A 13,363-nucleotide genomic window follows, 5' to 3' on the forward strand; every position below is an offset into this window, starting at 1 on the left:
CGGTAAAGGTTTACTATCTGCTGCCCAGCGCAGACCTGTGCTATGGATTTTGAATTTCCCTCGCAAATTGCCGGCACTTATTGGTCAGCGCGGTCGGATAAGAAGTGCTTCTTAGCACGGTTAAATACAAATTGGTTAAAATAATTTTTTTGTATCACGACAAGTAGATTGTCATGAGGGACACAGACAAATATTTATTTTAGTACAGTGATCTAAAGTTAGAACTTCTTACATTGGGGGAATTGATCAAAACGTGGGCAGACAGCTTGTTCAGTTAAGCTTTGAAAATAAAAGATAGAAGCTGATTGGTTGCCATGCTCCAGATTCTGTCTCCTCCACTTTTGATAAATTCACCTCAATGCTTTTATTCCCATTTGCGCTTTCCTGCACCTGAACAACCAAAAGCCTATTACCTGTACTGGAGTCAGAGACAAAAAAACTTAGACATTTTTTTCTGCTATCCAAAACTTTAAAATAAACACGGGCCGTTGTTAGACAGTAGTTTTGTTCTGGGCTGTTGCTTAAACATTTTATGTAGTACCATGGATGGGTTCTCTCCTTTCATTTCAAATAACAGATTTGTGTTGAGGCAGAACATTTGGAATAACTTGTAAATTTCTATCCCTAGGCTGTGACATATTGGGCACGAGTGAAGCTTCAGAAGCCTCCACCATCCCATGGCCTGCAAATGTTAGATTTGTGTTTCATCAGATTCACATGTTGCTTAATCCTCACATCCATTCTCATGTGTATTGGACTGCAATGTGTGAGAACTGCAGCCAAGTCTTCATTTCCACCTGCCAGTAACCTTGAAATGAATCTGTGTATTGTGCCAGGAGGAACACAATCCCCCGGATACATTCCCACTACTGTCATTTGCCCAGTAGTTCATGTCATTTTACAGAGAGTGGTGGCTCTAAGCAGGAATATTGTAAATTGAATAATCTTTCCCACTGCCAGTCAGGTCATCCACTAGAACAACCGCAGGTGAGAATATAATGAAAAGATTAATTGGCTCGAATTAAAAAAAAAAAACAGAAAACAAAACAGCCATTTCTTTGAGGAGTAGAGAGCCCAGGGTTGGGCTTTAATGAGTCTAAAGGTGCCGTACACCTTACGATTATCGGACGATTTTTGTATGCGATCGACTTTTCGGCCGATAATCATATGTGTGCATTGCAGTGTCCGACCGACATTACCGTACAATCGTACGACTTTTGACGGTCAAGCATGTTTGAAAACTTTGGTAGATCGTACGATTTTCTTAGGTTGCTGGCGTTTCCGTCCGTCAAAAGTCGTACGATCTACACTGCGCTTGCGCTAACGAAAATACGGCAAATCAATTACCGCATTTCGTCCAGGCGCTTTTCGTTAATTACGGCTAAATTAATCTTGCAATCATCGGGGCAGGATGGGGCTGCCGTATGAAAAACGAGTGAAGCTTCAGAAGCCTTAGGTCTGAACCTAGACTTAAGGCCTATTTCCAAGTAAAAAACCTACCATTGCAGTGGGGCTACTCCTGCACTGCAAGGGTTAACCGCTCGTTAATAAATAATTAATAAAGCACTTTTAGTTACCTGACTCCTGCTGGTTTCAAGACTAGGGCACACACCCTCTTGCCACCTCTGCTCTGGCAGTTGGAGTCCTGCTAATGTTATAATGTCTAATAAAGTGTCTATTGCTGATCGCTGAGTGCTTGTACCCGTTCTCCTCTCTGACACACACTGTCATAGGAGGCTGCATAAGGAGAGCCCAGCCTCCTGTGACAGCGCTGAGTTGTCCTATACACAAGCCAATATTTTAGAGCCTGTACCCACAGGTGTGAAAAGCATACAAGCTCCAAAAGCAGCCTCCAGTACTTCCAGACACGGGGGGCTTATGAAGAGGATGTGTTCAGCTAAATGGTTTAAAACCAGACACATTGACTTTGCTGTGTGCTGAAGGGCAAAGAGGTAGTAGTTTCTGCTTGCAATGGAGGCCTTTAGTGGGGCAGGCGATTTGACGCATAATGGGAGTTAATTTACTAGAAAAAAAAACAATGGCGAAGACTTCTTTTTCAAAATGGAAAGTATATTTTCACTTTGCCACGTGAATGTTAATGTATAAAATGAAGATTCAGGGTGCTTACGTTAAATACCCATCGGCTAGGGAAATACATTTTTAAAAAATTAAAACAAATTTTTTGCTAGCACATGATCAAAGTGAACACACCTTATGCAGGAACATTTCACTCTACAAAAGTAAAAATATACTTTCTTAAAAGTAACCACAATGCTGGATGAAGAGCCTCTTTCACTTTAAAGTGACACTTAACTGAGGGCCCAGTCACATCATAAAGAGTGTGTTCTGGAACGCACTGCAGTCGGCTCACTTTGTTTTGGGGTTGGAGGGGGCGTGGCGGTGCATTGAAGCCAATGGTGCCGCAGCCACGCCCCCCGCCCGTGGTTTGATCGCCGGCACCTGAACACGTGGCACATTAGTGCCTGCGTTCCGGTCCAGTGCGATCTGCAAAAATAGTGCTTGCACTGGCACGCCCCCTCCCGCCCCTGAACGCAGGGAGCCGGCCGGCTTGTGTTCCAGATACCCACCGCTCTGGAACGCAGCTTTTGTGGTGTGAACCGGCCCTTAAGGTGGCCAAGCTCTAGTAGATTTTCGAAGGAACTTTCAAAAGATCTTGCTTTCGACTTTCTATTAGTTGATGGGGTCAAATTGATGATCTAATTCGACCATAGTGACCAAAAAAGGGAGCAGGATGGAAATTTTTTCTAGAAACCAACGAAATTCTAACAGTGAATGTGGTTTTTGTTCAGGAAACTCCATTCATTCCAAAATTGAATATTTCATTCGACATTCGTCAAGTCTCTGATGGCATTTTCAGTTGGTAAGGTAAGATCTTTCGTTCGAAAATCTACTAGTGTAAGGCCAGATTTAGGAGTTAAAGTCACACTAAATTCAGGAGTTAAACCTTAAAAATGCATTCAAGTACCTTAACTATTAAAGGAGAACTATGGGGTTAGGGCTTTTTTTTCCCATAGTTCTCCTTAGGGTAACGGGAGGACACAAACTAGCGTCCTCCCGTCACCCTAAGCTCAGTATACCGCAAGCTACAGCTTGCGGTATAATGAGACGCCGCAGCCGGAGCGGATCCCGACATCGATGTCGAGATCCGCCCAGCTGCGTGAGTGACAGCTGGCTCTGCCTATCTAGAGGCAGAGCCAGCTGTACCCGCCCCCTCACCCGTCCGTTCCGCCAGTCAGCGCTGGTGGATCAGATCGGGGAGGGGGGAATCCAGCCCCTCCCCTGTCACGGCAGAGAGCCGTGACAGGATCGAGAAGTGAGCGAACACCGGTATGTGTTCGCTCACTTCCCGATCTACTGAGCCGTGCTCATGAGTGCTCATGAGTAAGCACTCATGAGCACAGCCCTCCTAACCCTTTAATTAAACTGTTTTGTTCCCCAGGATCTCATGGGCAGGAGGATAGCATCAAATCCTGCAGCACAAAAGCCGGGGAAAAGTTGCATATAATATCTTTATGTATTCGTTGATACGAATGCATGCATACATGTTTTTATGAAATATCTGCATATAGATTGTAATTTTATATATACAAGGGTATCCATATTTGCTCATTACCTATGCTAGCTCCGCTTCTTGTATTCCAGTTCTATACAATGGCTTTGACTGTTAGCTTCTACTTACAATACAGGTCTTGGCGATGTCCAACTCTTTAAAATCAATGCACTTCCCATGTGGCTGATCTCTTATTTTAATAGGCATCAAGCTGACATGCATTGCTTGCGCTGAATCACTAAGAATTTGCTCCAGTGGCTATGTTACAATACAGATCTACATCTAAAACTCAGAATGCACTATATCATCCCTTTAATAATGGAAAGATGTATTCATTATTAATATATTGGTTTCATTATCCCTCCCAATGCAAAAAATTAAAAATGGTTCAATGGCTTTAGAGAACATAATATACTTATTTATTAATACAGTATTGATCTATATCTTGATAGAAATCTTTATAGCTGGTTGCTGTTCTCCCTAAGAGAGTAACATTTAAAAAGGAGTATAAAGCAATCTGAATATTGGCCTAGTGATATGAATGAAATATCGGCATAAACATTACGAATCAAAACAAGTGTATTTGTCCTAAAATGAACCAACCAATAATGTTGGCAGTAACATGTACAGTATCTAGTGCACGGTCTAATCTGTCTGGATGTCGCCCTCGGCTCAGGAAGTGGAATGTAAAACTCTAGCTTTTTCTATGCAAATGTAAATGGAAACATGTTGGGATCAGCACCAAAAGGATACACCACCCCTGAATAATTTCGTAAATCACAACCAAAGAGAATGGGGCTTTTTAGGTGACTTCTAGAGATGCAGCTAGATATAAGGACACGTAGCTCATTTCATAATAAATACATATTTAATAATTTAATATAGATTAATATCCTGGCTAGCAAACATTGAATTCATAAAACGTAACACAATCATTTATGACAAGACCACATTACATGTATAATCAGCATAACACCTCTAGGATCCCGTACAGATTTGTATTATGCACAATGGCAATAATTAATTATATTTTAACATTGAGTACATTATACCAATGTCCATAGTTAATTGGTCAATTATATTGTCACATATTTCATATTGTTCCATATTTCTTCTGACAAATCTGTACTTGTCCATTCTTCGACGCGTTTCGCTGTAGCTTTATCAAGAAGTTTATAGAGGTGGCCTAGGGGAGTTCCTCCACTCAGCCAGGAGATAAGGAGAGGTGGCCTGGGGGCACATCTTATGGGGTATTCCCACTTCTTAGATATCCCGAGTCAACTTGACTCTCCAAATTCACAGGTCCCCCTCCTCCAGAATCATCCACCGCAGACACACACGCCATACATAGTGTTAGCGTGTGATGTCTGCTAGCCAGGATATTAATCTATATTAATTTATTAAATATGTATTTATTATGAAATGAGCTACGTGTCCTTATATCTAGCTGCATCTCTTTGCATTGTCTAGAAGTCACCTAAAAAGCCCCATTCTCTTTGGTTGTGGTTCTTCTATGCAAATGTAGCAACCTTTGGCATTGTCGGCCTCACGCCAAAGGGACCCCAGCATTTTGTGGGCGCCCCTCCCTTTTCTGAACATTCTCCTTTAAGTGTATGTCAGGGCAAAACACGCACATTTCACATGTCTTATCCTTTTAAAGACCCCACAGGTAAAGAAAAATACTTGTCGATCTACTACAAATGCCCTCAGTCCTGTTGTGTGCGGACAACATACATTATTATTATGGTTGGAATGGTGCCAGCCCTCCCAGCTGTCCTTTGCTAAACTACTAAATCTCTCTTGTTTAGTAGTCCATGACAAGAACTGGGAGGACTCCATAAGATAACACAGGAAGTGCTGAGCAAGACAGCTCTGAATTGATCAAAAGGTATAGTATAATTTTGCATTTTTCAACAAATGCTTTCAATTGCATATTTCACAGACCAAAAAGGCTGAATTAAGAGAAGTTTATTGTTCGGCCCAGTTCACACCAGAAACTGCATCACAACTGCGTGTGTCTGTGCAGTTGCACTGTGATCCGTTTTGACGCGTTTGCAATGCATTTTGATGCATTTCTGATGCATTTTTTTTCTGCACTAGAAAATGCTAATTAGACAATTTGGTCACTCCCTCTTCCTGTCAGAGCATTTCCTACGTTTGTTTTGGAGATCAGACATGCTTTCTTTGTTGGCTGGCATGATGCTAGTGTTGACTATAGCCATTCTCCGACAACGCCTTTGCAGCAGACGTCGATATTGGGTGCACCCGGATGTTTGCTGTCATACAGCAGGGGACAGTCCGCACATATTGGATGAAATCATCTGCATCCACAAATTCCTTCTCTTCACTTTCTCTCCACACTACAGAGAAGAAGTTCCTGGGTGATGACATAATCACTGGAGTCTTTTTTATGCGTTCCGGTGCGTTTGCTATGCGTTTGCACTGCGCTTTTATGGGTTTCGATGCAGTTTGATGCAGGTAAAATAGGACAAGCAGTCACTTTTTCTGACTGCATCTGAACGGACTGCAATGAAAGCACATAGGAAAGCATTGTGATGTATTTTGACTGCAGAAGTCAAAATAAACTGACTGCATCACAACTGCATATGGTGTGAACTGGCCCTGAAGGTTTACATACACCTTTTGTTTTGCAGTCCAAGTGGAACAAAAGCCACAATTTTTTTCATTTTGGATAGCGTAAGTGAGGGTTATACCCCTGTCAATTTTTTTGTGCTATTTGCGTCCCTGTGGGGAGATTTCCTTTCACTTCCTGTCCCATAGCCATAAATGAAAGTGAGGGAAATCCTTGTTGTCACCAGAACTAGTGCCCCAGTGGATTTGCTTTTACTTTTACTCAAAATTTAGGATTTGCTTTTATTTTTAATCTTAGTGATAACAGTTACCAGGACAAAGAGAGGGGGTGAATTTCACAAACAGGAACACAGGCAGTGAGAACAACTGGACAGGTGTTCTAATTCCTCTCCATTCTATCCAACGCTAAAAAAAAATGTTGCTTTAGGGTTAGTTCACAGCAGCCCCAGTGCGTTCCGGCACGATTCGGTGCCAGAACGCACTGGATTGCATCCTGGCCGGCTGACTGCTTTTTGGGGCGGGAAGGGGCATGGTGGTGCATTGAAGTCAATGGCACCGCAGCCACGCCCCCTGGCCACAGTGCGATCGTGTGGCACATCAACGCCTGCGTTCTGGTGCGGTGCGATCAGAAAAAAATGCTACATGCACTATTTTTTCTGATCGCACCGGAACGCAGTGAGTCGGCTGGGATGTGATCTTATTGGATGCAGACATTGTTCAGGTATTTTGAGAGCCAGCGGGGCCGACTAGCAAGATACTGAAGCTTGGCCCAGTGGGAGATTCCTCCATCCACATAGTTTAGTATAGATGGAGGAATCTGTTGCACTTTATCCATCTGACCAGAGAAAATCTGCAGATAATCTATAAGTGTATGGCCAGCTTATGGCCTTATGCACACTGGCCACCTGCATTAATACAGGAGAAGTTATATGGGAAGTATAAACATTTTTTATGCTTCCCGGATCACTTTTTCCTGTATATAGAATTTCCCTGGGTTTAGTCCTGCTTAGATGTCTAAAACCCGGCTAAACGGCAGCAGGCAGAAAATCCTCATTTTGTAAACACAGCTAGAATGAATGCACCTAGACACTGCTAAACGGGTGCATTCAGCCACAGCAAAGCATTACAGGTTTCCAGGTGCCTCTAGAAATGAGCTCTAAACACACCTAGACTCATTAATTTTCAATGTTAAACCCTTTCCCACGCTAAAAAAAGTTTTGGCTATAAACTATAAGAATGCAATATACAAGAAGCTGTATAAGTTAGTGACAAAAACACAGGTTCTCTTCAATGGCTCCAAAGAACAAATACTGTACCCTGAAAAAGCCGAACACTGGTGCCATCTAGAGGATTCCGTCTGAATGACTAACAAAAATGAGAATAATGGTAATATGATCGCCCACAACACAGAAAATGCTGTTATATTAAAAAGGAGAACTATGGGGTCAGTGATTTTCCCCATAGTTCTCCTTAGGGTAACGGGAGGACACAAACTAGAGTCCTCCCGTTACCCTAAGCTCAGTATACCGCGAGCTACAGCTCGCGGTATACTGAGACGCCGCAGCCGGAGCGGATCCCGACTTAGATGACGGGATCCGCCCAGCTGCGTGAGTGACAGCTGGCTCTGCCTATCTAGAGGCAGAGCCAGCTGTACCCGCCCCCTCCCCCGTCCGTTCCGCCAGTCAGCGCTGGCAGATCGGAGCGGGGAGAGGGGAATCCAGCCCCTCCCCCTGTCACGGCAGAGAGCCGTGACAGGATCGAGAGGCGAGCGAACCCGGTATGTGTTCGCTCACCTCCCGATCTACTGAGCCGACCTGTGACAGTCTCATTGTCACAGGTCGGCTAGAACTATGAGGTGAGTGAAAAGTACTCACCTCATAGTTCTCCTTTAAGTAACTTACTGAGAAAGAGGCGTGAAATCTGGGTAAATAAGGTAAGATCTGATGAGGAAGGTGATATTACAAACTCTGTGCATGAGGTGTATATACAATTCAGAAATTAATCAGACCGCCTTCACGTTTTTCAATTTTGTTATATCGCAGCCTTATACTACAGTTGTTTAATTTATTGTTTTTCCTTATTAATCTACACTCAGTACCCCACACTCCAAAGAAATGCCGGTAGGGTAAATGGCTCCTATCTAAATTGGCCCTGTATGTATGCATGGGAGATAGGGACCTTAGATTGTAAGTTCTTTGCGGGCAGGGACTGATGTGAATGTGCAATCAACTATGTAAAGCGCTGTGTAAATTGTCGGCGCTATATAAATACCTGTTATATATATATATATATATATACATACACGCACACTATATTGCCAAAAGTATTGGGACACCCCTCCAAATCATTGGATTCAGGTGTTCTAATCACCTCCGTGGCCACAGGTGTATAAAATCAAGCACCTAGGCATGCAGACTGCTTCCACAAAACAACCGTGATAGGTTGCCACCTGTGCAATAAGTCCATCCGTGACATTTCCTTGCTACTAAATATTCCACGGTCACCTGTTAGTGGTATTATAACAAAGTGGAAGCAACTGGGAACACCAGAAACTCAGCCACAAAGTGGTAGGCCACATAAAATGACAGAGCGGGGTCAGCGCATGCTGAAGTGCACAGTGCGCAGAAGTTGCCAACTGTCTACAGAGTCAATAGCTACAGACCTCCAAACTTCATGTGGCCTTCAGATTGGCACAACAACAGTGCGTAGAGAGCTTCATGGAATGGGTTTCCATGGCTGAGCAGCTGCATCCAAGCCTTACATCACCAAGTGCAATGCAAAGCGTCGGACGCAGTGGTGTACAGAGAGAAGTGGAGACGTGTTCTCTGGAGTGACCAATCACGCTTCTCTGTCTGGCAATCCGATGGACGTGTCTGGGTTCGGCGGTTGCCAGGAGAATGGTACTTGCCTGACTGCATTGTGCCATGTGTAAAGTTTGGTGGAGGGGGGATTATGGTGTGGGGTTGCTCTTCAGAGGTTGGGCTTGGCCGCTTAGTTCCAGTGAAGGGAACTCTTAAGGCATCAGCATACGAAGACATTTTGGACAATTTCATGCTTTGTGGGAACAGTTTGGGGATGGCCCCTTCCTGTTCCAATATGACTGCGCATCAGTGCACAAAGCAAGGTCCATAAAGACATGGATGAGCGAGTTTGGGGTGGAGGAACATGACTGGCCTGCACAGAGTCCTGAAGAACACCTTTGGGATGAATTAGAACAGAGACTGCGAGCCAGTCCTTCTCGTCCAACATCAGAACCTGACCTCACAAATGTGCTTCTGGAAGAATGGTCAAACATTCCCATAGACACACTCCTAAACCTTGTGTACAGCCTTCCCAGAAGAGTTGAAGCTGTTCTAGCTGCAAAGGGTGGGCCAACTCAATATTGAGCCCTACGGACTAAGACTGGGATGCCATTAACCGCTTGCTGACCAGGTGTTTAGACCCCCTTCATGTCCAGGCCATTTTTCAGTATTCAGCGCTGCGGTACTTTGACTGACGTTTATTCCGTCATGCAACGCTGTACTGAAATGAATTTTATACCATTTATTGGGGACAGATAGAGCTTTCTTTTGGTGGTATTCAATCACCACCGGGGTTTTTATTTTTTATAATATTTTGGGAGAATTACTGAAAATTTTGGAAAACAAAAAAAAGTATTTTTTTTACATTATGTTAGGAAACAATTATTATTACTCAGTTTTTTGGTAAAATATAAAAGACGGCGTCACGTCGGGTAGACACCAAACATGTCAAGCTTAAAAATTGTGCGCACCTGCGAAATCGCAAAAAACTACCATCCCCAAAATGATTGAGTGATTGATGGCCCTAGAATTATTGCTCTCACTGCGCCGTTCGCGGTGATATGTAACATGTGTGGCGTAATGGGCGCAATCGTCGTTTTCGCAGGTATGCGCACCCGACGCATGTTTGCACGCGTGTATGTATGGGTGGGAACTTTTTTTTTTTTTTAAATTTTATTATTTTTTTATGTGTAACTTTATATTTTTTTCCTTTTTTTTTTTTCACTTAACTTTATTGCGATCACATAGCAAAAAGGTGTGATAGCAAAAGACGTGACAGGTCCTCTTTATGGAAACATCAGGGTCTCCAAGACCCCTAATGTCACCTAGGATTTAAAATCACAAAATGCTTAGAGATAAGAACTGATCCCAGACCAAGAATTGACTCCAATATTAAAAAGAACAAATCCACAGCCATAGCTGGCAAAATCCCAAACTCAGATATATAGCACAATTGACGTTTTCCAGGTAGACGCACCCGACACGTGCTTACGTTACTATGTGTGCGTTTGTGGGGGCGGGGGACTTTAAAACTTTTTTTATTTTTAAAATGTATTTTATTTTGCTTTTTTTTACTTTACTCGACTGTTATCACATGGGGGTGCTTACAAGCCGCCTATGTGATAGAATATTAGGTGGTGACAGGTGCTCTTTATGGTGACATTAGGGGACTATTAGACCCCTAGTGTCACATTTCCACTGCAAAGAAGCTATTCAAGCACACATCGCACTTGGATAGCTTCTTCCCCAGCTTTTCTAGCCTGGAAATGACAGCTGAGAAACCGGAAGTGAAGTCATCTCCAGCTCTGTTCAGCGGGGAGGAGATCGGCAAAAGCATGTTCGCCGGTCTCTCCCCTCTACCACAGAAGGGACAGCAGAGCCCAGGAAGCAAGGCAGGGGTTGTCGGGCGGAGGGGGCACACTTCACCAGCCAGAATCGCTTTCTGTGTTACATCGTTGGCAGAGAAAGGGTTAAAGGACAACATCACATAGCCCTCATTAACATCATTGCAATGTGGCAAATCAGGTAATTTAAATGATGCATTGCTGCAGGGCTGCCTACTGCATCTAATCACACTCAAAGAAGTGTGTGCACCCTTTTTTTTTATACATCACACCACATAGTAATAGGTTACCAGGTGTTGTGGTGTGATGCAACGCACATGCAATGGCTAGGAGTGTTGAAGTGTCATGAGGAAATAATGGCACCGCAGCACACAGTGCCACATGCGATTTCATGCTGTGTGGGAATTCTCGTGTTCCCACATTACAGAGACCTGACCATGGCTGGGAGAAATTTTTTATAATAAAAGCTGCAAATGTAAAAATACTGAAACTGACTTTTGAGGTTTTAACATGTTGAACGCTTCTATGAGATTTTAGTGTTTGGGTCTACAAATACTTCAAATGGTATACAAAAAGAACCAGCTCAACATTAAATAGGCCAGCAATGATATTAGTGTAAACGTTCAGATTCAGAAGACAAGTAACAGCAGACGGGAAGAAGAGGGCGATATGTCACACTGTCCGATGAGCACAGACACACATGCCGGGACATGCCTCCAACCAAATGTCAACACGTCAAACTCAGCCGTCTACCAAAGTCTCACTTCTCACTGTGCACCTGTCACCTAGAAAATGAACTCATCTACCACTGTCACACAGATAAAGCACGCCACATACACCCACTCTGCCACAACAGTCTCACTGGAAGACCTTTTACAATTCACACTCATTACTAGCAGAATAAAGTACACACACATGACTACCAGTATAAAATACACACACATGACTAGCAGTATACAATACACACACATGACTAGCACAATACACACACATGACTAGCAGTATACAATACACACACATGACTGGCAGTATACAATACACACACATGACTAGCAGTATAAAATACACACACATGACTAGCAGTATACAATACACACACATGACTGGCAGTATACAATACACACACATGACTAGCAGTATAAAATACACACACATGACTAGCAGTATAAAATACACACACATGACGAGCAGTATACAATACACACACATGACGAGCAGTATACAATACACACACATGACGAGCAGTATACAATACACACACATGACGAGCAGTATACAATACACACACATGACGAGCAGTATACAATACACACACATGACTAGCAGTATACAATACACACACATGACTGGCAGTATACAATACACACACATGACTAGCAGTATACAATACACACACATGACTAGCAGTATACAATACACACACATGACTGGCAGTATACAATACACACACATGACTAGCAGTATAAAATACACACACATGACTAGCAGTATACAATACACACACATGACTGGCAGTATACAATACACACACATGACTAGCAGTATAAAATACACACACATGACTAGCAGTATACAATACACACACATGACTGGCAGTATACAATACACACACATGACTAGCAGTATAAAATACACACACATGACTAGCAGTATAAAATACACACACATGACGAGCAGTATACAATACACACACATGACGAGCAGTATACAATACACACACATGACTAGCAGTATACAATACACACACCTGACTAGCAGTACACAATACACACACCTGACTAGCAGTATACAATACACACACCTGACTAGCAGTATACAATACACACACTGCTGTCAGGTGTGGTATCAGTGCAGTGAGGATGTGAGGTATGCAAGAGGTACATAGGATATAACATATAGGGAGGGGAATTGAACAGTTGTCCATAATAACCAATCAGCTTCTCTTCCATTTTCAAATCTTCATTGAAGAAACTGTAGAGAGGCGCTGATTGGCTACTATGGGCAAATGTTCCAGATTGTGTGTGCTCCAGTATTGATGAACTCCCCCCATTCTATGTACACATCACACACCCCCTAGTGAGGAGATGGTACTCACCCCCAGAAAGGGTCCTCTTCCTATCATGGTCTCCCCCTGTGGGATGGAGTATATGCCGCCGCCCTCTGTGGCCTCCAGCTGATACTCAGCCATGACACACACACACACTGCCAGGCAACCTGGAAATACGACACAGAAATCTCCCTCCACACTGCACACTCTGCTGCCAGCACTTCCTGGTGTGTCACCTGACAGCCCATCCTCCAATCCCAGGCCAGGGAAAACTCCTGAAAGTAAACAAGTGTCATGTGACCAGGCTGAGTTCCAGCGCTGGCTGTCAGTGTGTGATGTTCTGTCCGATGTCAGTTCCACACACAAGAGATTCCAACCTTTGTACTGCTGAGACATGGAGCTGACACTTGTCAGTTATCTCACTGATATCATGTTGTCAGTGTCCTAGAAATGAGAGGACTGACAACAAGCCGGTAACTCTCAGTGATCACGGAGATTTGGTTGCTAC

At 43.3% G+C, this 13,363-nt stretch overlaps 1 protein-coding gene across 1 annotated transcript in view; it reads right to left on the reverse strand.

The window, feature by feature from the left end:
* LOC108795648 (aprataxin and PNK-like factor) overlaps positions 1 to 13,076 on the reverse strand; it is a 39,230-nt gene extending 26,154 nt beyond the window's left edge. The window contains exon 1 of the mRNA XM_018566938.1: positions 12,904 to 13,076. Coding sequence (XP_018422440.1) covers positions 12,904 to 12,996 — 93 coding nt within the window. The 5' untranslated portion in view covers positions 12,997 to 13,076. The remainder of the gene's footprint in view (positions 1 to 12,903) is intronic.
* Between the last annotated feature and the right edge of the window lie 287 nt (positions 13,077 to 13,363).

This window comes from Nanorana parkeri, unplaced genomic scaffold, assembly GCF_000935625.1.
Source record: "Nanorana parkeri isolate BGI_ZX_2015 unplaced genomic scaffold, ASM93562v1 scaffold990, whole genome shotgun sequence".
NCBI classification, from domain to species: domain Eukaryota; kingdom Metazoa; phylum Chordata; class Amphibia; order Anura; family Dicroglossidae; genus Nanorana; species Nanorana parkeri.